The following is a 26,251-nucleotide window of genomic DNA, read 5'->3' as shown; positions in this document are numbered from 1 at the left end:
CTTTAGGATGAAAAGTTTATTTTGACTTTTACATAGAAGCAAAACTAGTGAAAATCAAAGTATAAAAATAAATACAGTTCACAATAAACATTCCAGTCAAAGTAAAAACAATAAAAATAATGCATATAAATAAAACTTCTTCAAAAGCACAAAACAGTGTCTGGCACTTCTCTGAGAGAAAACTGTGAACATTCAAATGTAAAGCACACAAACTTTTACCATGAAATCAAAAACACTCCAGTTTCTCATCCTTAATCTGAAAGTAGTTGTAACTTTCCAAAACAGAGTTCACTTTAGCTAATTCCTATTAATACACACGAACTTTTAGCTCCTCTTCCTTACTGAAGAGCCCACAATGATACACATGGAGTCCTGAGTGTTTGAAGCGATAAAGCAGTTTATCATACTTAAAAGGTAACACTGCAGTACACCTTTCCTATGAGTAAAACTTTGTAACCTGGATCTTTTTTGACTGTCTTCTTTTTCTCTTCAATGAATGGTAAGTCTCAACAAAGGAAATCAAGTTTATACCCAGAGTGGGTCATCATTTTGTAACTTCTGGCTGGGTATAAAAGTCAAATTTCAGATGGAAGAAAATCAGAAAAACAATCTTTATCTCCATATTCCTAAAAAGGTTATTAAGAGCATCTTCAAAATGCTACTATCTTTAAAATTCAAGTTATAAGGTTCAAATCTGCACAATCCCAATGTTACGTGAGAAGCACAAAGCCCTTTTTGGAATTCTATGGTGACATTCTGTGTCATACAATCATGTTTTCTTGGTACATTGTTGGCTGATGTGTTTAATGTCAGTCATGAAAGCCATACATCTGAGTACCTTTACTGCAGGCTTTAAACTAGACAGTATTACTATGTTCTCTGAGATCCGGATTGCTTATTAAATAGCCCTTTATTCTCTCCTATGTAAAGCATGCTAGAAAAAGAAGACTGAAGAAACAAACAATATAGACTGACTAGAACTAGCCGCATGCGCTCCGCCGCCCCGTCACAGTACATGCCCTGGTGCTATGTTCATGAAAATTGTGCTATCGTCTCTAGACTTGCCACCTTCCAGGACAGTGGGCACAATCTAACCTATATATACCTAATAGTAACACACATGAAACCTAACATTTCTGTAAAACAACTAGTTGTCTGCAGGAATGTGTGCTTCCATCCAAAACCAAGACCCCTCCCCGCAAACCCCCCACCCACCCAGTCACTTCTTATTTGGGATTAGCAAGGCAAGTGTTTCATTCTAGATAGCTACACTGCAAGTCAAAGGACATGGGATTCTGGGTGTTTAAAATTAGAAAATCAAGTATTTCTAAAATAATTTCCCTTTGAATAGAACAGTATCTAATTTGTTCCTCAAATTCAACAATTAGTACATAGTCATGAATGGAATTTAGGTTTTAGGGCTAATTTACGATTGGTGATATCTTTCCAATAATTTGTAAAAATAAGTCTAAATGTCTTTTTATGTTTATAAAAAAGGGTGACTGTAGACCTCTGGGCACATATAGTATGTTTATATAGGCTAAGCTCAGAAACGAGGCAATTACTAAATGCTAATCATTTTTATCCAAACTAACATTAATAGGAAATGAGGCAGGTATTGTCCAAGCTGACCAGATTATTCAGGCCAATGCTCAGCCCTCGCTGTCCCTTGCCTGCAGAAACAGAGTCCAGGGCTAAGTCACAAGCCCCAGCTAGAGTGGAATGTGGGTGGCGGCAGCCCTGCTCCCTGCTTCATCCCAGTGAGTGCTGTCTTCTTAAATTGTCGCAACATTTGGCCGCTTTCTTTGGGTTTTTCCTGCATATGCTCCTAAAAATAGAGCAAGATTATTATTACTTCTCAAAGTTAGAAATGTTCTGTGATGTAATTTAGTAAGTTACTAGGCATGAAGCTAAGCAATGAATGTTGTTAAACTTAATCCTGAGGTAGAAACTGTCACATAGCATCAGCCATCAGCTGCCTCAGCTGACAGAGCTAGAGCTGGAAGCTCTGAGAACTCAGCTGACCTCATCTCCATCTCCTGTCCTATCCCATCGGTTCCTGCTCTACTCTGGTCAGTGGTTTTTGGACCTGCTGAATGTCTGCTCTAACATACACAAAACACTTCCAGCATAGACTCCGAGAGTGAAAATCTGTAGAAACTATACTTTAAATGCTGTGCAGTATCCTTAGGCACTTGAAAATTCAGCCTACAAGAATGCTATCTGAACATGACAAAAACAAGTGTTTGGAACTGGGTGTGTTAACTACGACCATCCGTGCAGAGGCCATCTCAGAAGATTATAAGTTCAATGCCAACCTGGGCTATAAAGTGGGCCTCTCTCCCATATAAAAACAGACAAGGTTTTTAAATAAATCGATTACTAATAAAATACTTAATACTCATGTAGACCAAATCAAGCCATAATTTCAAATTTTCTTAAAACGTAACCCAAGACATTAGAAATATGCCAGGGTAAGGTAATTTTGTTAAGAGCAATAGTGGACTGATAATTAGCATTTTAGTCACTATGTCAAATTCTCCATTTATGTAAAATTTAAAAAAAACTGAGAACTCTGTGCTTTCATTGTCTATACATTCAAACATTGATAAAAAGGCATCTTGCTTGTTTAGGAAGGTAAAACTATGCATGTTGATTATATTTATATTACTGTGCTACAATGCAATGAAACTTAATAGCTATAAAACTGAGTTCCATTATACATTACTAACTGTGGCGATTTCCTGCTTATAGTGTCAATTACTCAGTACAAAGAGCACTTGCCTCCTTGCTTATAGACTCACAAGTGACAAATCATGAGATGAAATGCATGAGGAAAGACCATGGAAAGTGGTCACTGAGGCAAACCGATGCTACTGGACAGAACAGTACTTACGCCACAATGATCGTCCAGCTACCCGAGAGCAACCGAAGCCTGCAACACTCACAGGAGAAGAGCTGAAAACACCCTAGCATGCCCATAATGTCACAAGCAACAGAGCTGCCGACTGGGTCTGACTTCTTACAAAGCTGACGGTCTCTAAAGCAAGCAGGCTCCGACTCTCAAACAACTCCAATGATTGTCACTCAGTGATTTCAAAAGAAAACCTTGTAAAATATCCTAGATACATGTGGCATTACAAATTGTGTGCACAGAATTTGTGCAAAAGGTTTATAAAGCAAAAGGTCTATAACGATCTCACATTTGCTGCCAGCGTGTCCCTCTTGGAACCTATGTGAATGAAGAGTAATAACACGAAAGACTAAAGGATCGGGAACAAAGTCACTTTATGTACCACTGCTTCTTCTTGCCTAACTTGGAGGAAGCCACTCTCTCACGTAGTTACAAACATTGCCTAGTAGTTTATTAGTGGGGAGACTAGAATTAAGTCAAGCTCCCTCCATCATTTGGGGATTATATTGCTGCCTATGAGTGTCAGAAAGCAGCAGTTGAGAGCATAGCATTGTAAAGTAGTTTTAACGGGCTGCATAACGCAGTGAGCATAATCAAAACGTCTTAACCAAAACACCAACAAATATCAAAGCATTTGGTAAGAGTTTTGACTAAGCTCAAGACTGAATCTGTCTTTCTTGCCACCATAAATTGAATTTTCAAACAGGTTTTAGTTTCACCCTTGAATAACATTCAAATGACGAGTATAAGGAGATTTGGCTCAGGCTTCTTACAGAGGGAAGCTCAGGACTCCCTCCCACACACCTGGCATAGTCACTGTGGATTCTTCGGTCATGCACAGTCTCAGAACCATGGCTAACACACTGCCATGGGGCCGGACAGACCCACATGAGATATGAGATGACCATTTCTACTCATATATAAAGATTCTACGTAAGCCTCGATAATTCTACAAAACTTTCCAAATTAAAAACAGAGTTACCCATAAAATGACTAGTCATTAAGACAGGTAGACTAACTCATAGGATGTCCTGGCCTCCACAAAACACTCAAACAATGGTCACCAACAGGAATATCCATGAATACACCAACACTGATGGCAAGGAAGACTGCGTGTCCCACTGTGACGCCTGAGTCAGGGCAGACTGTGCTCGCCCCTTGGTGAACGGGCTCCAGGAATTCATCGCTACACACCTGACACAGGCGCTCTGTTAGGCACTCTGCTCTGTGAAGGCTTCTGTCTACTTTGCACAACCCCCTTCACTGAAGTCTTAGGGGTTCTAATTGAATATAAAAAGGTTAATCAGTCACTTGCATGAAGGTCTGCACTTCAGAGAAAACAAGCACACAGCATCAACTACTGAGAGCGTAAGCTTTGAGAAGAACTGAAATCCCGCACACGCACCCAGCCATCAGGAGAGCCGCACCTGTGTTTCTGCAGGAGCCCAGACTCCTGCTTCACACTTGGTTGGAGAATCAGTGGTGAGGCTAAACTTACTTGACAAAGAAGCGTATATTAAAACACAGAATGAGTACGATGGTATGAAATGAGAAGTAAAAGCATGCCCATGCAGATGAGAACTAAGAGATTTACACAGCAGTGCAGCACAAGGGCTGTCTGCACACAAATCGGACACAGTACAGCACAGAGAGTAGATCTTGTACTGATCTCGGCTTGAATACTTTCACATCCCCATGTGTGGCATTCTTACCCTTGTCTACTAAGTAGCCTATGAACAGGTGCATTCTGTCCTTGGTTTGGCTGAAGGACTCTGTTGACAAATTAAATGCAAAATTAATTCCAAAGACAAATTCCACTTTTCCTACTTTCTCTCAACGGGTGAAAGGTGATAACAGTGAGGTTAGAAGCCATCAGTGCTATCCATCACGGGGAAGAGCTGCCTGACTAAAGCACTAGAAAGGGACTTACTCTTGGCTCACCATGAGCTCAGACCTCACGTTTTCAGCAGGAGAGCAATAGCCAACACATGCAATCCCTGTGCCTTTAAAGAATTTTCTGATATGCCTTACAAATGCCAACTTCTCAAACATGAGACAAAACACTCATTGTACAAGAGGGAAAAACAAACTGTATGAACCAGAAAGTCAGTGTCCTGAGGTCTTTAAACGAGCACTGAAGACTCCCTGGTAGTCTGAAAGTTCTGCCAGAAATGGCCTGTCCTGCAAACAGTGCCAGGAACCTCAGACCTGACCCACATGTGGCCAGGAATAGGACCAGACATTAATATCAGTGCCAGCCTCAGCTCCTCCAGCTCAGCAGGAGTGTCTGCTGATGCACAGCAAAAACAAAAACAAAAAAAACAAAACAAAACAAAACAAAAACAAGCTTAGGCATACAATTTTCTTTAAAAAATAAAAACAAAAACAAAAACAAAGCCTCTCACTGGGATGAAGTGATTTTTCTTACCTTGTTTCTGAGGGGTTTTGTTTAAGCAGGAACTTCTTATTTGGCATTCCCATCTCAGCAACTCTACCACAATGTAAAGACAAGGGCAATATGTTTGTTTGAGAAGGGAGGGAACAGGCTAACAAATGACAGAAGAGCACTGAGACGCTAATGGGGGCCTGCTAACAGCCTGTGCTGAGCACAGAGAAAACCAGTGTCAAGAAAAGGGCTCAGAGCCTGGGAGTGCTGCTGCTCTTCCAGAGGACCTAGACTGGGTTGTCAGCTGCTCACAACTGTCTCTAACTCCAGTTCCAGGGGATCCAAAGCCCTCTCTGGCTTCTGTGGACACCAAGCATACACACCGTGAACAAATCTACAAGCTGGCAAAACATTCACACACATAAAACTAAAAATTTCTTTAAGTTTCTAAATGATGTTACTAAAATATACTTCCTCTTGAGCTTTTGCCCCAGGATATCTTTCGGATATCAGGGGGAATTTATTCAAATGGTGAAATAATTAAATATTAAAAAATAAGAACTATTGAGACTATTGAACTATTTGACTATCAGTCATACAATCTGGCTGTTCATAATAATTGATAATTCATCAAATGATAAATCATTTCAATAAATTTCTATATCTAGAGGGGAATTTCTACCCAGTATGGTGGCAGATACCTTTAATCACAAATTAGGCTATATCATGTTGCAGGTAGCAAAGGCTGCATAGTGTCTTTAAAAAGAGAGAGAGAAAACGAAGGATTTCTATTAGCTTAGCTCAACTGCAGGAGAGCGAATTGTTATTTCTTTCTAATTCTAATTTTTACCTTATGCATATGAGTATTTTGCCTAAACACATGTGAGTGTAGAATGTGTATGAGGTGTCTATGGAGACCAGAAGAGGACATCTGGGAATAAAACCCTGGTCGTTTGCAAAAGCAGCCAGCGCTCTTACCCACGGAGCCGTCTCCCCGTCCCTCTTTACTTCCTCTGGAACAGAGGGGCTGATAACTAGAATTAACTGGCCGGTAATAAAGCAGCAGACAGAACTTACTTCATGAACTTCTTCCTGTCCAGGGACTTCTGTGTTGCCACTGAAAGCGCCACTCGTGGACTTTTCATCTTATCCTTCAATTACAAAAGGAGCATCAGGCTGACGGGTACCAATCAACACACTGTGTTATGATCTAAGACAATCCAGAGCCAGGCGGTGGCAGCACACACCTTTCTCTACATAGGCCTGGCTATCCTGAAGCTGTCTCTATCAACTAGGCTGGCCTTGAACTCAGAGAGATCTGCCTACTTCTGCTTCCTGATTCCTGGAATTAAGGGTATGTGCCACCACAGCCAGGCACTTAGCTAACGTTTTTAAGTAATCTGATTTTAAGCACTGTTAAAATTATTACTATTTATACTTTTGTGTGTGGTTGCCAGCCAGCACTCTAAATAGGCAGTGTTCTAAATTAATTTGGAACCACTTTTCAGACTTCAAAAATGACAAAATCTGTATAAAAGTGTTAAGAAAGCTCAATCAGGAGCAGTTGACAGTTTCCTATGAGCTACCAGAACAAAACCTCCAAGGTTTCAGTACAGGATTCTGTCACTGTGCAGTTCCTGGGGCGCTCCCTACACAGCTCAGTGGTGCTGGGGACCCTGGGGTCTATCGGGCTTTGGAGCTGCTGGGAATGCCACAGAGCCTCGGTCACCCAAGCTCAGAAAAGCCTCTCCAGCAGAAAGTCGTATGGAGTACGTACCATTTGCCGGAGCAGCTTCTCTTTGCGGGCTTCTCGATCATGATGGAGGATTGACATTCTCTCGGCTGCATCCATTACGAAGAAGATGTCATGAATACCATAGAGAGCAGCTCGCAACTAGGCATGAAAGACGAAACCAGTGACGACACTCAAAAGATGAGGCTAGAATTTAGTATACAGTGCATACTGTGTGTACTTCTTTCATTTGGAATAAGAAGGTATACAAGTTTTCATTAAAACCAGTTTTCCGGACTGGAGAGATGGCTCAGTGGCTAAGAGCATGGACTGCTCTTCTGAAGGTCCCCAGTTCAATTCCCAGCAACCACATGGTGGCTCACAACCATCCGTAATGAGATCTGGCGCCCTCTTCTGGGGTGTCTGAAGGCAGCTACAGTGTACTTACATATAATAAATAAATAAATAAATAAATAAATCTTTAAAAAAAAAAAAAAAAACAGTTTTCCCTGTTTAAACAAAGAGAGAAATACATTTCTAACCCTGGGCCTCCAGTTAGGAACTGACCAATTTCTCCAGTCAGCAGCCCTTCAGGGCAGCAGCATCTACCTGAGCTAACACTCGTTCCTGAAGGGAAGCATCTTGGGCTGAGACGACACCTCTCTTCAGAGGGGCTTCTGACTGAAAACTTCGTATGAATTCCATGGTGTCCTGAGAGAAAAAGACACTCTTTCAAAACCAGTTTCTGGGAAGTTTCCTTTTATTCTTTCTCCATCAAAAGTTACTAAGAACACAAAAACTACTACTGATGACATATCAAGCAGCCATAGCCCCTCCCCCTGTTTCCCTACCGCCTCCTGCCCAGAATGGCAGAGGGAGCGCAAACACTGAAGCTGTGCCGTCCAGGCTGGCTTCTGTACCCTCTCCGTCAGGAAAGGCCACATGACCTGCTCAGGTGGTTCTGGATGAGCAGTCATTTGAACCTCCATTATTAACTCACATGTGCTGTCCAGGACCTTTACGGCCCATCTGCGAGAACATTTGTGTGTTACAGTGAATGCCAAGTCTGAAGGATCTAAGACCTCTGGTACTGGTGAAAAGGCAGGCAGTCACAATCCTTGACCATACGGCTGAATTTAGAATTGTCCCTAGTGATAAACAGGGCCTGGAGGTAGCACCCACTGCAACATCCAGACACTAAAGATAAAGAGGATAACCAGTGGAGGAGCATGACAAGGAAGTACACACAGGGTCTATAGGGCCAGTCCTATAGCTTCGACCTACGGGGACTTCCCCATCTATCAAAAAGCCACGCTGTAGAGCAGAGGAATGCAGCTCAGGGTGGGACAGAGGCTCACTGTAAGAGTCTGGATGGGCTGGGACAGATAAAAGGCAGCAGGAGCATGCCCGTGATGAGTGAGATGGCCTGTGCTACTGTAAGAATGCTCAGGCTGGGGATGGCGACCCATAGCTGGGACCAGCAATGGAGAGGCTCAAACAGGGCTGCCATGAGTTTGAGACCAGCTTGGGCTAGAGTGAGACCATGTCTCCAAAAATAAATAAATACTTTGTGGAAAAAAAACGTGACTTTGCCCACTCAGGAGTGGATGATTTAAGTCATTTTCTTTCTTTTTAAAAACTATTTATTTATTTATTTATTTATTGCATATGAGTACACTGTGGCTCTCTTCAGACACATCAGGAAAGGCCATCAGATCCCATTACAGATGGTTGTGAGCCACCATGTGGTTGCTGGGAATTGAACTCAGGACCTCTGGAAAAGCAGTCAGTGCTCTTAACCACTGAGCCATCTCTCCAGCTATCTCTCCAGGTCATTTTCTAAAACTCATTCACACCAGTTCTCCTTCCAGAGAGTCATCAAGTTGTCACTAGCAGAAGAAATGATAACCCTTATTCACAGAGGTGATACAACCACAGATAGTTTATCACAAAAAAGCTGTCGGTGCCAGCTCCCCTCCAGGTAGGCCTACCAACCTTGCCCTCTTCACTGTGTGCACACTCTGTGAGCCAGAGGCTGTGTGGTGACTGCATAGAGGTGGAGGGGATGGGTGGAAAAGAGACAAGGAAGAGCTAAGAAATGTCCTCCAAGGGCCCCAGGATACCCTTGGCCCTAAAAGACCCAAGACCTCAGGGGATCCCTACTTCTATTATTCTCTCACAGGGACGAGGCCCAAATTAATCAACCCAGGCATCTCCATGAGCCTTTTGGCAGATGGTAGTCACATGCCCACCCCTGGCACGAGCTAATTTTTGTACCCTGGTCTGGGTATAGCCTGCTCTGCTGCGGCCTCTTGGGGTGGAGGCTTTCATTTCCCACCTCTCTGACTAGTTTTCTCTAACAGAACAAATAGAACTGGGGAAGGTTCTCAAAGCACTTGAGATGGTAAAAAGCTGTTTTACCTTTGTGCTAGCTGATCTCATACACATAGGGCTTCTATGTTAGGATGCTCTTGTTTTTTCTTCAAAAAAGATTTATTTTATATGCCTGAATGTTTGCCTGCAAGTGCACCCCGTGTGTGCAGTGCCCATGATGTCCAGAGAGTGTCAGAACCCCTGGAACAGGAGTTACAGGCAGTTGTGAACCACCATGTGGATGCTGGGAACCGAGCCCCAGTCCTCTGGAAGAATAGCCAGTGCTTTTAACTGATGAACCATCTCTCCAGCTTCACTCTTTAAAAGAGAAATGTGGGGCCACTTGGGAGGCAAAGTTAAGTTCTAGGACATCTCTGTGTAGACAGCCTCTGTGTAGGCTGGCTACATAGAGAAGCCAGCCCTGTCTCAAAACACACACACACACAAGTGGTTTTAGTGGTTTTCTTTTTTAATTACTTTTTTCTTACTTTTTTTTTTTTAAATGTGTATTCCTACAGGGGTGTACCACAGTGCATGTGCAGAAGTTAGAGGACTGCTCTTTCTCTGTGTGGATGCTAAGGACTGAACTTAGGTTGTCAGTCTTGGTGACAGATGCCTTTGCCCACTGAGCCATCCTGAATATATTAATTATATATTTTGATTATACTCACACTCTTGTGACCCTCTCAGGTTCCCTCCCCTCCTGCCACTCCCGGCCCCCTTTCCTCACAGGCTCCTCTCCTAATTTCATGCCCCTTCTTTCAGTGGCCCAGTGAGTTTCATTAGGGCTGCCACAAGAGCAAGGGGGCCTTACTAGTGACTGCAGCAGGAGGGAAATGTCTCTCCCTCTCTTGCCAACCATTAACTGAATAAATCCACAGGGAGAGGCGGGGCCTACCAGCAGTCCATCTTCATGACAGGGTGCTCGTGGACCTAATCCTAAACACGTTTTAAGCAAATAATCACAACTGTAAGTTCAAGAGTTCGCCAGGACTGGGTAGACAGACGGCCCAGGAGGCAAGAGCACTCTTGTGCACAGAAGTGAACATGGGTTCAAAGTTGCAATACACATGTAAAAACCCAGGCGTGATCACGTGGCCTGTAACTCCAGTGCTAGGCCAGACAGGCTCAGGAAACTGTCTCAACCTGCTGGCCATCAGGGCACCTGCACGCTCAGTGAGAGATTCTTAAGGTAGTAAGGGGGAGAGTGACGGTGAGGACACCCCATGTCTGCCTGTGGGACATACACACACACAGGCACACACAAAGAAATAAGTGTGCAGCGGCCATGTTATGCCTGAAATGAACATTCTACACACAACTTTATTGGGGGAGGGGGAAGTACTCTGGAAAACACATCTAAGTAATCAGACTTATGAAATCAACTAAATTACAATAATTAAAGACATTTGAACTGGATCCTGAGCTCAGCTGTCAGAAGACTGAAATGAAGTGAAAAACAAGGAATTTCAGTAACCTTACTTTTACAGTTTGTCGGAGCTGCTTCAGTTTGTCTGTTTGCATAAGTTTACGAGTAAGAAACCCTTTTGCCACGGCAGTTATTTTATTAAATTTTGCTTGTATTTCTGGATTAAAAACCTAGAAAGAAATTAGAAACAATGCTGTAAGAATCCTAGCACCATACTTAATTATGACTCAATCTATCACCAGCTAACATTCCTTCCTAGACATTTGCTCATGGAGTTTCATCTGTACCAAAAATATTAAAACTCATGTTCAGTATACAACCTAAAACATAGCTCTTTGAAAAGATAAACTGGTCTGATGAGCAGCTCGGTAAATAAAACCACCAGCCACCAGGCCCGAGGACCCACATGGTGGACAGAAAGAACCAACTCCCACAAGCTACCCTCTATGCTTATGCTGTGACATGCAAGCCCCACCCCAATACACAAACATGTAAATGAAACTGACAGACATATATCAAGGTTCCCACCTGAGACCATTTAGCTTGGGCCCGTCCACAAGGCCTTGCTCCTGAGACTCTGGTCACGCCACTCGTCAGTGATCCCCAGAGGTAGAACGGTGCTTCACCTGCAGAGCCGAAGCTGTACTGCAGGGCAGAAGTTATGAAGCCTAGAGAAACACACAGTACACACTAGTCTAGTGATCTGTGGCATCATACTGAATGTCAGATAATCAGAATATGCGAAATGCTGTAATAAACATTGTGACACTCGAATAACAGCCATCTCAGAGACCGAGCCAAACGCAGACATGAAATATCCATGGACATTCAGCTTCTGTGCCAGATGGAGCTTTTCAAGACAAACAGAACTCAGGATAACTGATGCTGTGAAAAGATCTTCCTGCTGCTGGGGAATTAGAGGTAATTCCAAACCACTCAGGAGATAGCTAGCTGCTCTCACCTGAGCATGGCACCTGCTGCATGAATGAGGGGCCGGGCTCTGGGCCCAACCGCCTGCTCTTGTTATGGTGAGTCCTCTCAAGGACACCTGCTCTGTGCCCTTAGATCCCATATCATGTCATTTTTCATGGCTACTAAACAGCAGGCAAATGGGGGGTGGGATGGGCATTAAATTACCAGAAGAAACCTATGATTAAAATAGCTCACTGCACAATAACTGTCAAGAGGAAAACAATTCTTAAAAGTCTACCAGAGTTGTTGGAAGTCTGGAGTGAGTCCACCTGGGACAGCATGGTTTCTAGCAAAGCAGAATCGGTTCTTTTTCTCCACTCTAGCTCCAGTGCACTGTTCAAGTCAGAAACGTCCGTCGTAACTGCCTTCTCCTTCAGCATCTTCTCCTGCTCTTCTATTTCCTGCAAGTTGACCATGTAGGACAGCATCCTTTAATGGTATCTGAAATAATGCCACTGTTGGCTTAGCCTGAAAGTGTGTGTAGTGCAGAGTACATTGTTGTTTATCTCAAGTCCTCCCTCAAAGTTATGATAACTGGTTCAGCTGATTTCACTTTTTAAAATGGTAGAGTTTTTCATTTTTAAGTTGAATTTAAAATGGGATTACAAATCACAAAACAAGGGCTGGTGAGATGGCTCAGTGGGTAAGAGCACCCGACTGCTCTTCCAAAGGTCCCGAGTTCAAATCCCAGCAACCACATGGTGGCTCACAATCATCCATAACGAGATCTGACTCCCTCTTCTGGAGGTCTGAAGACAGTTACAGTGTACTTACATATAATAAATAAATAAATCTTTAAAAAAAAATCACAAAATGAGTATCTTTATGATATCATTCTTGAAAATGTATATTCAACATCTTTTTTAAAATACCTTTCAAAATATTAGCAATTCTGAATGAAGGATTCAATAAGGTGCCCTTCCACAAATTACTCAGCGGCTTTTAGGTGAGGACCTAAATGTTAGATTTCACATTCTGACAACAAAATATTATCTACATATCAGGCTCAATGACCACCTCAAAATACGATACACAGAGGGAAACTGTCAGTATACGCACATGGCCCAGATCACACACTGACTAACCTGACTGCTGGCCGCCCCATCTCAGTGCCTCACCTTTTGCAGTTGCTCCTGCTCCCTCTCCTGCTCAGCTATGAGGAGTGACAACTGCTGGGCATGCTGTTCCTCTAGTCTCTTTCGCATTTCTTCAAAAGCTAACATCTTGCTTTTCAGTAGTTCCTGGCCTTCTGAGAAGAAATGTGTGCTTAAATTGAGAAAACTCATTGCGGGTCCAACAGTTCATATTTTTTGCCATCAACCTGAGCTATGCTTCTGACCAGAGGGTATTCCTCACATAACCTAGGTCAGACATAGCCAGTTCCCCAGTGCACCATCCTCACTGGCCTCTCCCCTTCTTTCCCGCTACTCAGAAGAACAGCATTGCACCTCCTTGCCTCCCCACTCAGTCAACAGAGCTCCAAGGCTACCCGTCTCCCGCCAGCGTTAAGATGTGCTCCTTGAGCTGAAGAGAGCACAGAGAAGTAAAACACCTTTGAACCACAGCCCCTCAGCTCAACAGCGCCATTGAGTAAGAGTCCACTTGACTACAAGAACTCTTTAAGGGAAGAGGCACAGGGGCCGTGGGCAGCTGCAGCCACCCTGTGCCACCGCCTCCTCACTTACTCTCACAGTGATCCAGCCACTTGCATGACCAGCCACATCCTGTATGTTCACTAAACACTACCACCTGGCTTGGCAGTGGGTTCGTGGTCTCTGGCATTCACTGAGGTAGCCTTCACCCACGCATGGTTCTCTACTCAGAGGACGCAAGGTGATTATTCCCTGGGTACCAACTGTTTTGGGAGTGGGGAAGGGCATATTTTTATTATTTTGGAAAGAGAGTCTCACTATGTGGCCTTAGCAGGCTGGTTTCATATGTAGAGCCCCACCTGCCTCTGCCTCCCAAGTGCTGGGATTAAATGACTGTGTCACCTCACCCACCTACAGAGTGGTTTTATTAAGGTTCTTATAAAGGTGATTTTTGTTTGTTTGCTTGTTTGTTTTGCTCTAAGTTTTTTTTGTTGTTTTGTTTTGTTTTTTGAGACAGGGTTTCTCTGTATAGCCTGGCTGTCCTGGAACTCACTTTGTAGACCAAGCTGGCCTCGAACTCAGAAATCCACCTGCCTCTGCCTCTGCCTCCCGAGTGCTGGGATTAAAGGCATGCGCCACCATGCCCGGCTGACTTAAGAAACCTTAACAAGGCTGGAGAGATGGCTCAGTAGATTAGAGCACTGACTGACCTTCCAGAGGTCCTGAGTTCAATTCCCAGCAATCACATGGTGGCTCACAACCATCTGTAATGGGATCCAAAGCCCTCTTCTGGTGTGTCTGAAGACAGCTACAGTGTACTCATATATAAAATAAATAAGTCTTAAAAAACAAACAAACAAACAAACAAACAAAACCACAGGAGCCTTAACAAAGGGCAGTAAGCAGGTGCTATGTTTCTAGTAAGATCGGTACAATTAAGTGCCCTCCCATACAGAGGACAATTTATTTCAAATCACTTCTAAGTTTCTTACCTTTGGGGCTAGTTTCTAGCATCTTATTCTTGTTAATGTGGACAGATCCCTTGGGGTATCTTCTTTCCGGCAGACGGTCCCGCTCCTGCTCAGCTACTCCAGCTGTTATAATATAAGGACAATTTTCTTTTTGTAAACTATCAACATCTAAATCAAGTCTCCTCTTAACTTTCTCAAAACTGTTATCTACAAACTGCTCGCTTCCACGGAACACTGGCGGTGTGTCCATCTGCTGTCTGGAACTCTGGGTTTGCGTAAGTAAGGGAGATGGGTGTTTCACATCGTAAGATTTATTCAGTCCCATTGGTAAGCTGCAGTTCTTTGCTAGCATACTGGCTGACTTGAGTTCACACACATCTTCCAAGGTTTGACTTGACACACACTGACCACTGGGTTGCAGTTCATGCAACTTGGGCACAGCCATACAAGTACCGTCCACTTTCTGGGCTCCCCTGTCATCAGGTATGAAGGGACCTTCCATAGCAGACCGCTCAACAGTGACGTTATTGCCTAAGTAAGTTCCTAAAGCCTGATGCACCGGACTTGGCTTACCCACGACCATCTCTCTTGCGCTATCAGAAGTGATTTTGGTAGCAGAAACATTACTTGAACAAACCCCTGTCAAATCAGTCGGTGACTTTGGCACAGTTTCAGATTCATTTGTTGTTTCAGCAGCAGCTGGAGTGGTTCTATCCACTGCCTCTTCTTTTCCCTTTGGGCTCAGCTCACAGGCATTTACTGGGTTGTTTATAAGGATCTGACATGCTGATGATGACCGAGAATGCCTCCGATGCATTGTAGGACTCATACTTGGCTCTGGACTAGGTAATTTGGCATATGGACCTTTAAGACTTTTAACTTTATTTTCAGTAACAAAGGTAGGAATAACTGTAAAATCTGATCCGGCATCTGGAGCAGTGGGAGGAGCAGCTCCTGCAGGCAGGTCTATCTTAGAAAAGCTAGCTAAACCTGCCGTGCCCATGCTGCTTGCTTGTGAAGCACCTTGGAGGAGAACATTTGACTTATTAAGGCTTGGTTTGTCAGGGATGGCAGAGCCACAGTGCCTGCCTATGGGCATGGGTGGGGCCTTCTCCTTTACACAGTCGATAGCCTTAGCAGCATCGTTTTCTCTGTCTGAATGCGTTTCATTAACACTTCTCTTTAAACTACTTCTCAGACTCCGGCTAGACAGTTCTCTTTCCACGTATTCCTTTGACCTCTTCATTAGATTCTGAAGGCTCATTATGTAGGGATCTGGAGTGACTTCAGCCAAACATGATGAATCCTGTTCTTCCTTTCCTAAGAGGGGACCATCAGAAATGACGGTCTCCTGCGGGCTTGCTGAAGAAAGCCTTAGAGCAGCTCCATCTTCTGCCTGCCTGCTTTCTGGACTCTCACACTGCCTCAGAGAACCAGACACCTCTGAGTCTCCAGGCAGCCCCACCCTCTTAGGGGTTTGTTGGTCCTCATTATTCACGGGCAAAAGTCCAGTTATCTTTTCAAGCTTTACTGAAGTACAGTGTTTGGTGGGGCTCGGCAAGCTGTTTGGAACTGTAACAGGAACATTCAAGTCTGTGACTTCTGGATTAGAGTAAATGGTTTCTGTTGCCCACTGATCAAAATCACTGGCATTTGGTGCTTTTCTAACCTGAAAAGGGACATTTAAAAATTAGTATTTCTAGCCGGGTATGGTGGCGCACACCTTTAATCCCAGCACTTGGAAGGCAGAGGCAGGCAGATTTCTGAGTTCTAGGCCAGCCTGGTCTACAAAGTGAGTTCCAGGACAGCCAGGGCTACACAGAGAAACCCTGTCTCGAAAAAAAAAAAAAAAATTAGTATTTCTTCATTATAAAACAAACAAACATAGCCTTTGGGGTTTTGTTGTAGTTGTTTTGTTTTTAAGACAGGCTCCCTATAAAAACAGGATTAGCCTTGAACTCAGAGATCCTCCTGCCTCTGGCTCCCAAACACTGAGATTAAAAGTGTACCCCACCTCAAAAAAGCCTTAGATTTCACTATTTTCTAAAATTAAGTAGAAAGGGAAGATTTAGAGTTCTGACATTTGAGAGCACAAAGGATCTTTCATGCCTGTCACCTGAGCCCTCAGAAGACTCAAACAGGATTGCTTTAAGTTCAAGACCAGCCTAATTACAGAATGAAACTGTCTCAAAAAGACAAAAGACAAATAAAATACATTCAATTTCTATATCCTTTCTATTCTATAGATCAATTCTATATCCTTAACTGCATATATATCAATTTCTATATCCTTAACTGCATGGAGATCAAACCACCACAGAAGAAATATATGGGTTATCCTAGCCTGTTTACTTAAAGGGAAAAGATAATATGAATGCACACACATATACACAATTTATCCATGTTCAATTTAACCCTGGGATAAAAGCTATGTCTTTTGAACTCCCTTCTGGTTTTACTCTTACTACCAGCAACTATTCCTAAGACAAGTCATCACCCAACAGTAATGACGTGCAATAAGTGCCAAGGAAGTAAATGTTTTACACAGTTACTTAGAGAACAAAGACAATGTGTTTAAGACATCACTAAGACTCCTGCTTCCCATATGCTTATTCAAAATCTCCTGAAAACTCCCTATGAGGGGCTAGCGAGATAGCTCATAAATTAAGATGCTTGCTGCTCCAGCAGGGGCACCAAGTTGTATTCTCCCAACACACACAATGCAGCTCACCATTCCTAACTTAAGTTCTAGGAGACCTAATGCTCTCTTCTGGCCTGCACAGCACCAGACACACACATGATGCACAAATATATATACAAGCAAAATATATAAATGAGACTTTTTTTTTTAATTTTAGCTGGGAATAGTAGACACCCCTTTAATTCCAGAACTCACTGAGGCAGAGGCAGAAGGCAGCAGGTACATGTCTATACAAGGCGACCTAGTAAGACCCTGACTCAAAAACAAAACAAAAAACACTCTGAGGAGCTCTGGTTCCGAGATAAGCACCCTACCTCTACCTTGCTGAGGATCTGAGGATCTTTCTCTCTGTGACCCCTCTATGGATACCAGCTAGAAAAAACCGTGTTGGCTTAAAAACAACCCTCCCCATAAGATGGGATGTTTCTGGAGTAAATGATAGTTCATCCATGTTGTTTATGTTTCTAACAATTAGAAATTTTCAACTTAGAACTCAGCTCACAAAGCCAACTTTAATCAGATCAGTGACAGCCAGTGAAGACAGCAAGCTGTATGTTTTCAGACAAGTAGGTCAGCAGCTGACAGACACAGTAGGATGAGAACAACTCATGATGTGGACCTCAGAGACCAAGTAGGAAAAAGTGAGAGCTCATTACATCCTGAATACTAAAAATCTGGAGGGGTTGTTTTTATGGGCTTTTGTTTTGTTTTGTTTTGTTTTGTTTTGTTTTGCTAGACTATATGGCACTTGAGTTTCACCTTATAAGTCCCATAAGACACATAATGATCTCCAGGTACTGGGTGGTAAACAATACAAGTGTACTTGGTGACAACCTCAGGATGAAAATAAACCTAAAGAAGTGCATATTCCTGGGGCCCACGAACACGCTCCCAGGCTTAAGTGACACGGACTACTCTGCCATGGAACCTTGCATAGCTCAGATCTTTAATTCTCTCTCAACAGCTATGTTTTTAGTATACCAGTAAAATGTGCCTTAGGTTAGACAAACTAAATTTAAAAACTTAAGTCTATAACTGAATCATAAGTTTCTTAGAGGAAAGAGGCCCTCCAAATATCTGTAGTCCATGAAATCCCTGTCTATATAAGGAATTCCTTATAGCTGACATTATGTATCCTTTTCTAAACAGAAAGTTCTGGGACTCAAGAGTAATTTCATTAGTAGACTCAGCTAATAGCAATTTCATCTCTCCATGGACTAGATCCAGAGCACTGGCATTTTTGTTGTAGTAACCAGTAAGTCAATAAACTACTGTACACTAACCAATATAGACAGCAGCTAAAATCTGCAAATTAAAATCTACCACCCACACTACCTACGACCCCACAGGTAAATGAAGGCGGCAATCAGAACCAATACCCTAAGTAAGGCTCACTACCCATGGCCATCCAGCAGGAGTCACAGAGGCAAACTACAAACCCCAAAATTACAAAAAAACAAAAGTGCTATGTGTGGCAGAAATTATTTTTTCCACTTAAATCACCCGTGTTTCTTTTTAGTATGAAATGACCCAAATCATAAACAAACTGTTTACACAAATCTGAATTAATTTAAATAAAAATAATCATAAGAGGTTATAGATATTATTGTTTAATTTCAGTTTCAATCTGGAGATATATGTAGGCCAGCCTATTTGTTTAATCCAGATGACATTTTTCCATACCTAAAACCAAAATTTTCTTACATGTACACACACACACACACACACGCACACATATACACACACTTGTACACACTTGCACACACACATGTACACACACACATGTACACACATTTGAAGGCAGTTATTTACTTTAGCAGAGAATAAGAAGAAGGTAACACAGTGACCACCCATACTCCACCATTCAGATGACTCTAAGGTGACATCTTTGGACATATCCTAAAGGGCGTAGAGAAGTGACGGGTAGTGACAAGGGTAGAAGCTGAAGACTCGAGGTGAGACTTACTGAGTCTGATTAGTGCAGGGTTAACCACAATAGACAATGGAGTGTCTATCATCTCTGACACTGAGAATTCAGTTTGGAGTCACAAGACAGACAATAAGCAATTATATCCAGTGTATAGTGCTACTGTCTAAGGACCCTCTCTGATTCAAGTATTGGGCAGTACTAACAAACAAATGGATTCTCTCCAACAAATTACACTCAAACACATCATAACAATAAGGCATACTTGGTCAGCTTGTCTGCAAAGCTGTCGTCAGTGTTTACTTCTGATGTCTCCATTTCAATCTAGAAGAGTTTAGTTTGATGACACACCTGAACATTCTCCAGAATCTCCTGGACGCGAGTCAGTAAGGCTTTCTTCCTGTTGGCCTGCTTTCTTGACTGCACATCAAGGGCTTTCTGCTTTTCCTCTTGAATTGTCTTTCTCTTCTCAATGGTAAGCTACAAGACACGCAATTCAATGGTAAAAGAGTCAAATTGGCCAGCTTTGAATCAGAACAACCAAAATGCTGTATGAAGCATCAGAGCAGTGTCTGAAGTTCGAGGACTTCATGTGAGTGTCATGGAGAAGTAACCTATATATTAAGACTCCAGAAGCCGGGCGTGGTGGCGCACGCCTTTAATCCCAGCACTCGGGAGGCAGAGGCAGAGGCAGGTGGATTTCTGAGTTCGAGGCCAGCCTGATCTACAGAGTGAGTTCCAGGACAGTCAGGGCTAAACAGAGAAACCCTGTCTTGAAAAACCAAAAGAAAAAAAAAAAAAAAAAAAAAAAAAAAAAAAAAAAAAAAAAAAAAAAAGACNAAAACCAAAANAAAAAAAAAAAAAAGACTCGAGGAGCTTTGTCACATATGACCTCTGCATGTCACTGAATGCAGCTTACTGTCAGCTGAATCAAGCTCAAAGGAAAAGTACCCTGCTCGATTCTCAAATACTGACAGACAGACAGAATGAGGGAGCTCCCGCTGCAGCTTCTACCTGACAGCTGCTGATGTGAGTCTCACCTCCAGTCTTCAGCTTTTACCTTGACCCTACACATCACTTCTCTACGTCCTTTAAGATGTATCCAAAGATGTCACCTTAGAGTGAACTGAGTGGTGGGGTATGGGTGGTCACTGTGTTCCCTTCCAACCACAGTGCTACAACACTCATTACAATGTGCTGGCAGAAAATGTGGATCTTTTACAACAAAAATAAATTTAGAAGTTCTTTAACGTTCTGATTTAAAATATGGTCACACTTAAAAATAACATCAAATTGACTATGATAATAAATGTATCTTCTCTACTATCCTCTATTCCCTTACCCCTTGCCAGAGAAAGAACATACCACTTTTGAGAAGCTGCAAATGATTGAGATTTGCATATACTAAGTGCCACCTATGACCCAGGGACAAGCCTAAGCATTTTGCATGAATTAATTTAACTCCCAAAGAGCATCATGAGCATCATCGGCACTCACTGTCTGTGTTCCCATTCTAACAGTTAATGAAATGGACCACAAGTTCTGCCCAGCAGGAGAATGGCAAACTGATTTAAACCCAGGCCAAGGTTCCACTATCCCAGCACAGGACAGTCTTCTATGCTTGCACTTGTAGCTCTACCTTATTCACTTTAATAGGAACATGAAGTTTATAACAATGGATATAGTTAAAGTCCGTTATTAATGGACATTTGGGTTAGTAATTAATCTTTCTGCTATTTTATTTTCTTTTTTATTTTTGAGACAGGGTTTCTCTGTGTAACAGCCTTGGCTGTCCTGGAACTCACTTTGTAAACTTAGGCTGGCCTGAAACTCACAAAGATCTGCCTCCCAAGTACTGAAATTAAAGGCATGTGCCACCACACCCAGCAATCTTTTGCTATTTTATGTTGTTATAACTTGTATATATTTATTTGAACACATCTGTAAGATATTCTTCCTGAATAGAATTGCTGAGTCAAGAGTTATAAACACTTAAATTTTGATGAACACTGCCAAACTGCTTACCAAAAAATAAGCGGACCTTTTTGATAAAAGTGCATTAAACTTTCATTTTCCTCACAACATGAAAACATGAAATCCTATGAGATCATTGCAAATCTAGTAGGCAAAAAAAAAATGCTAACTCATTTGTATTGTATTTCTGTGATTATAAAAAACATTAGGCATCTCATCAGCTGTTTATAAATCTTCCATTGGATTTTCAGTGAGCTGCGTTAGTTGTTCACTAGATTTTAAAAGTTATTTTAAAACAAATAGGGGAGGAGAGATAACTCCGACTTAGAGCATAGTGCTCCCCAGAGGACCAAAGCTGAGTTCCAAGCTCCTCTGTGGCCCATCGCTCCAGTTCCAGGGGGTCTGAAGCCCTCTTCTGGTCTCTTCCAGCACCTACTCTCATGTGTACACATGCTTGAGAATGGAAGAAATCGTTCATAAATAATTACTAAGTTTACCAGTGGAGAAAGTACAGCCACCCCATGGAAACGGATGAGTGAGACACTTTCTGCCTGAGCGGGTAGGAAGCTGTCCGTGGACAGCGATGCTTCCTGAGCTCGGGCAAGTGCTTTCTCGCAGAACTCCTCATATTCCTCCATCTTCCAACCGCACACTAGGAGAAAGAAAATTGCTCTTAGTCGTGTGCTGACAAAACAAGAGTACTGGCATATTTAAACACTTCCTGGAATTTTCTGTCTGTTCATCTTAAGGCTTCATTTTGATGCCACAGACACCAACTGACTAAATCTCCTGACTCTGGAGATTTTATTAATTAACTTTATTTTATAGTTGAAAGCCTGAGAGGTCACTAGGCAACTTCAAACAATCAGCCCAGCAATTTCACAATCTCTAGAAAACTTTGGGGTTATGAAAATCCCAGGTGACCTGAAGGATTAGCCAGCCTATGCCTTCTTTTTTAGCATGTGCTAAGTATTTACTGATGCCTGTTTTGCATAACATTGTGCAACCCTGGCTCCGGTAAGGCAAGGGAAAATAACAAAAGAAATATTATCATAATCATAACAAGCTAGAACTTCTCTCTGTTCTGAGGCTTATATTTGTTCCATTGGTGCACAGGAAGATCCAACTTCAAAGAAATAACTGGTTCTCTAGAGAGCTGAGATCAGTTTGCAGGCTTCCATTCACTTTTTAAACACAAGACTAAGAAGCAACAGACCACTTTCCGGCACAACTCTAACAACTCACATCACAGTATCTTAACCAAAATTCCTAGTAGGTAAGAAATAAGAAAAGTCCCAATAAATCCATTTCTGCTAAACTACTTTTTAAAAATACACCCTTTGTATTTACTATTAAAGAGAGTAAAGATGATGTTATATAATTTCTGTGCTTATGCACAGGAAGAGAGAAACTCAACAGTCTGGTAAGGTTAAGGGCATAAACTGCCATTATTAGTTCTACTTTTCTTCTAACAGCATCAGAGAGAGATGTCCCATTGTTGCAGAGAGTCATCCACTTCCCTTGAGTGGTCCACACATACCCCTACACACTGCAAAGCTACAGTAACGGAGTAACGTACAGCGTGACGATGAATTGGACATTCAAGCTCCAGTGCTCATGTGAGACTGGAGAACGCTCCAGAAGATCCAGCGCATGACTGGACCTTCCTAACCTTCAGTTTCAGCGTATATGCCCTGTCCTCAAAGAGGCCTTCTCCATTCAGCCCATCCTAATCCCCCTAGCACATCAATCACTAGCACACCACCTTGATGTCTCCCAGTTCCCAGAGTACTTACCACTATCTGAAATGATCTCGTCTATTTCCCGGAGTTTTGTGTATCTTCTTCCACCAAAATGTAAACTCCATAAGAACAGGTACCTTCTCGGTCTTGCTCACTGATTCGCCATGACACACAATGGTGTCAGCACGTGGTAGGCACTTAATACAATTATTGAATAAACTAATTAGGGCAAATAGATCAAGCAATGTAAAGCAAGACTAGCAGAATGAAGAGAATTCGGAGAATGGCAACTTGGAGAACAACTCTATTCCCAGAGAACTAGGTACCTCTCAATTGCAAAAGTAGTCATTAAAAAGAGAGTCCGGGATTCTACAATTGTGCAAGAGGGCACTACATTTCTCACACCAGTTACCACTTGCAAGCAAGGTTTATTTTAAGGGAGTCTTGATGACAAGGTGATCCCAACCTCAAACCTACCACCCCATACTTTAGCATCAGGCATTACTGGTCCATGGTCCACTTATATTCACACCAGCCTCAGCAGGTCCAGGCATGCCTTTTCTACTCCATTTCTACCTAATTATGAGTGACCTTTGTCCAGGAAGTCTCTTGGCAAACCCTATAGCCTCATGGCTCCTATCTGCTTATTCATAACCTGTACTCAGAAATGTCACTGAAAGGAAACTCGAAGGTAACACAGCTTCCAAGGCTGGCTGCTTACCACTAAGTTTCCACAAACATAAACTTCCTATAGCGTCTGTAAAGGGAGAAAGATATGTTGTTTAAGGACATACTAGCTGTTCGTACATTCATTTATAGATGGTGCCCCACCATCTATAAAGTGGGGCTCTGTCTCAAGGCGATTTTATGAGAAAACAATAAGCTAAAGCACAGACAGCAATCGCAGGACTGTATGTAGGACAAGTAGAAGCATCAGTAAGTGGGAGCTGCTTCCAAACGGAGGATATAATGGTGTTTTGATCACCTCCGTGTGAACTCTTGGAGAAGAGACAATTTTTGGTTCTTCCTGAGACTCAAAAGTGACTTGAAAACATGAGAAAGGGCTTTCTCATCCAAATCCATCTCTTAGGGTAGGAACCACTTAACAGTATCAAGGGTGTCTGAGAGAACCAGCTACATTATCCTGCAGATGCCCCAGAGTGGCAAAGCTGGAGTAAACAGCGCTCCTATGGGCCTTTGGTTGTGGTAACCAGAATTTAGAAATGGCCAGTGCACACCCCAGGGGACGCCTCCATCTCCTCCTGCACTACCTCCGGCACCAAACTGAAGTCCCATGCCTTGTGCCTACTCCTCAGCGCAGGATGCTTCACTGGGCGGAGCCAGCATCCAAGCATCCCCTCCAAGTCCCCCTGACCCCGGTCCTCAACTCCCGCCTCCCCACTCCCGATGCCTTCAAGGGCTCGTGACCGAGGGAAGCCAAGCCCGGTCCGGAACGCCGGCCTTCCGTCCCTCGGGACACCAATGCCGGGTCTCACCTCAGCCTAGACCCGTAGAAAAACGAACCCAGTCCTCTTGCACACACCTGACACCTACTGCCCGGTCAGCTTCTCTGCCCGTGGACCAGCCTCCTCTATAAGCAAAGGCCTCAGTCGGTTTAGACAGAGCGCATCTAGGTCCTCCGCCTTCTCCTCCTCCTCCTCCCCGCCATATTATGGGTCCCTCAGGCGGCAACGCGGGATCCTGGCAACCGCTGCCGCCGCCACCAGCTCAACTCCACCCCTCAGGGCCGGTACTTCCGGTGGCTGTTTGGCGGGCAGTTGAAGCGGTTGGGCCTCCATAGACTACAGTTCCCAAAGTGCACTGCGGTCATCAGCAATCGCTTACTTGAGCTTTACGCAATCGAGATGCACGCTGGGAAGAGTAGTCTTCACTGCAAACTAAGGGCTTTGACTATAAATTACCATAGAAATTCTCCTCAGGGCCTTAAACCCCAAAAGTGTTCCTTGGAAGTTGTCGGGTATTTTTGTCTGTCTGTCTGTATAGAGATAGTCTCCTCCTGTTTGGTCGATGAAAAATGTACAACATTCACCTATGTTTTCCCTATAAATGAAAAAATGTGGCTGAACCACAGACAGCAACTCAAAGCCTTAATATATTTGTACTTCTTTGCAGATCAGTTGTGGGGAATATCCAGAGGAAAAGGTAACAGGTTCAAGTTGGCAAAAAAAAAAAAATCCACCAATATTTTTTGTTAGTTCTTACCTAAATTACTCACTAAGAGCTTTTTTGATTTAATGACACCATTTCCATTCTATAACTGGGCTTTGCCGTCCTCCTGGTGCTTATTTTATTTATGTATAGTGGGAATTTTAAAGAGCCTACCATGAGTGGTTGTGAGGTGTAACAGAGAAAACTCTTATACTGCACCTGGTACAAAAATCTCTAATAGGAGGAAAGGGTCGTTTAGAGAGATGCTCAGTCACTAAAGCATTTGCCACTCAAGCATGAGGACCTGAGTTCAGAGCCTGAACACTCCCCTAAAAAGGCTGTGAGTCCTGGCTAGAAATTATAATTGCCAGTCCTGGGGGTGTAGAAACAGGAGCTCCCTGGCGATCTCAGGCCAGCCATTCTAGTCAGTTTCAATGAGATCCTCAGAATTTAGGGTGGAAATTGACTGAAAAAGATACCCAACAGAGATGGATATCTCTGGTCTCCCTATACACATGTACATATATACATATGTATCTCTCTCTACATATCTACATTCATCCAAAAAAATAAAAATAAAAAAGTAGGCTAAGAGCTGGAGGCAGAGGAATCATGGGATGATAGATATCAGGAGGTGAGGTCTGTCCCACTAGCACTATCCCAGTGAAACACACTGGGACAAAGAGAATGAGCTCTCAGGCAAAGGCTTTAACAGAGGCAGTTCCTCAAGAAGGGGTGGCATGAGGGAACCATGGTGTGAGGGACAAAGTTGACAGAGACAAGAGTGCCCCATAGCAGTGAATGAGCCCTGAAATGGAGTCCAAGGTCCAGAAATGTTCTGTTAATCTTGAGGACAATGTAATGTGGGGCTTTGGGGTGGGGGTTCCACTTAGAGCTTAATAATAAAGACTTGGAGATTTGTGTATAGTATAAGGATGTTGGCTTGTTTGCTGGGGCAGTCTCTCGGTTAGCACATCTAACTCAAGCCATGTTCTCTGCTATTATAGTTCTCTGCTCTACTTCCATGTCTTCTGCCTCTGTCAGTCCTTCTACCCCAGCTCTTTATTATGCAAAAAGCCACACTGGATACTAACGCAGTTGACCTTGAAAAGGTCAAGGCTATGTGACCTTTGCCAAGGCATCCTGCCTTTTCTTTTTGAGCAGGTGAGGAAGGAACAAACATTTACTTAACCTGCTAGCTTGGCTCTGCAGGCACAGCGATTAAAAACTGAGAATACACCGGGCAGTGGTGGCGCACGCCTTTGATACCAGCACTTGGGAGGCAGAGGCAGAGGCAGACGGATTTCTGAGTTCGAGGCCAGCCTGGACTACAAAGTGAGTTCTAGGACAGCCAGGGCTATACAGAGAA

At 43.0% G+C, this 26,251-nt stretch overlaps 1 protein-coding gene across 5 annotated transcripts; it reads right to left on the bottom strand.

The window, feature by feature from the left end:
• Ccp110 (centriolar coiled-coil protein 110) lies at nt 1-24,448 on the bottom strand. Of its 5 annotated transcripts, none has more exons than XM_021168554.2 (16): nt 24,257-24,448; nt 22,768-22,910; nt 21,469-21,623; nt 19,349-19,477; nt 14,391-16,038; nt 12,925-13,055; nt 12,045-12,207; nt 11,363-11,502; nt 10,888-11,004; nt 7,642-7,743; nt 7,078-7,194; nt 6,378-6,451; nt 5,343-5,405; nt 4,627-4,686; nt 4,109-4,194; nt 1-1,828 (listed from the first exon to the last, which is right to left on the bottom strand). In XM_021168554.2, exons 3-16 carry the CDS (start codon nt 21,607-21,609, stop codon nt 1,776-1,778), a joined length of 3,024 nt encoding a protein of 1,007 aa, XP_021024213.1. In that variant the 5' UTR covers nt 21,610-21,623; nt 22,768-22,910; nt 24,257-24,448; the 3' UTR covers nt 1-1,775. The 5 variants fall into 5 exon arrangements, with proteins under 5 accessions (XP_021024213.1, XP_021024215.1, XP_021024214.1 ...); XM_021168556.2 differs by having other exon boundaries at nt 12,925-13,052; XM_021168555.2 differs by having other exon boundaries at nt 24,210-24,273.
• Between the last annotated feature and the right edge of the window lie 1,803 nt (nt 24,449-26,251).

This window comes from Mus caroli, chromosome 7, assembly GCF_900094665.2.
Source record: "Mus caroli chromosome 7, CAROLI_EIJ_v1.1, whole genome shotgun sequence".
In the NCBI taxonomy this organism is placed as follows: domain Eukaryota; kingdom Metazoa; phylum Chordata; class Mammalia; order Rodentia; family Muridae; genus Mus; species Mus caroli.
This window is presented reverse-complemented; position numbering and strand designations above follow the sequence as displayed.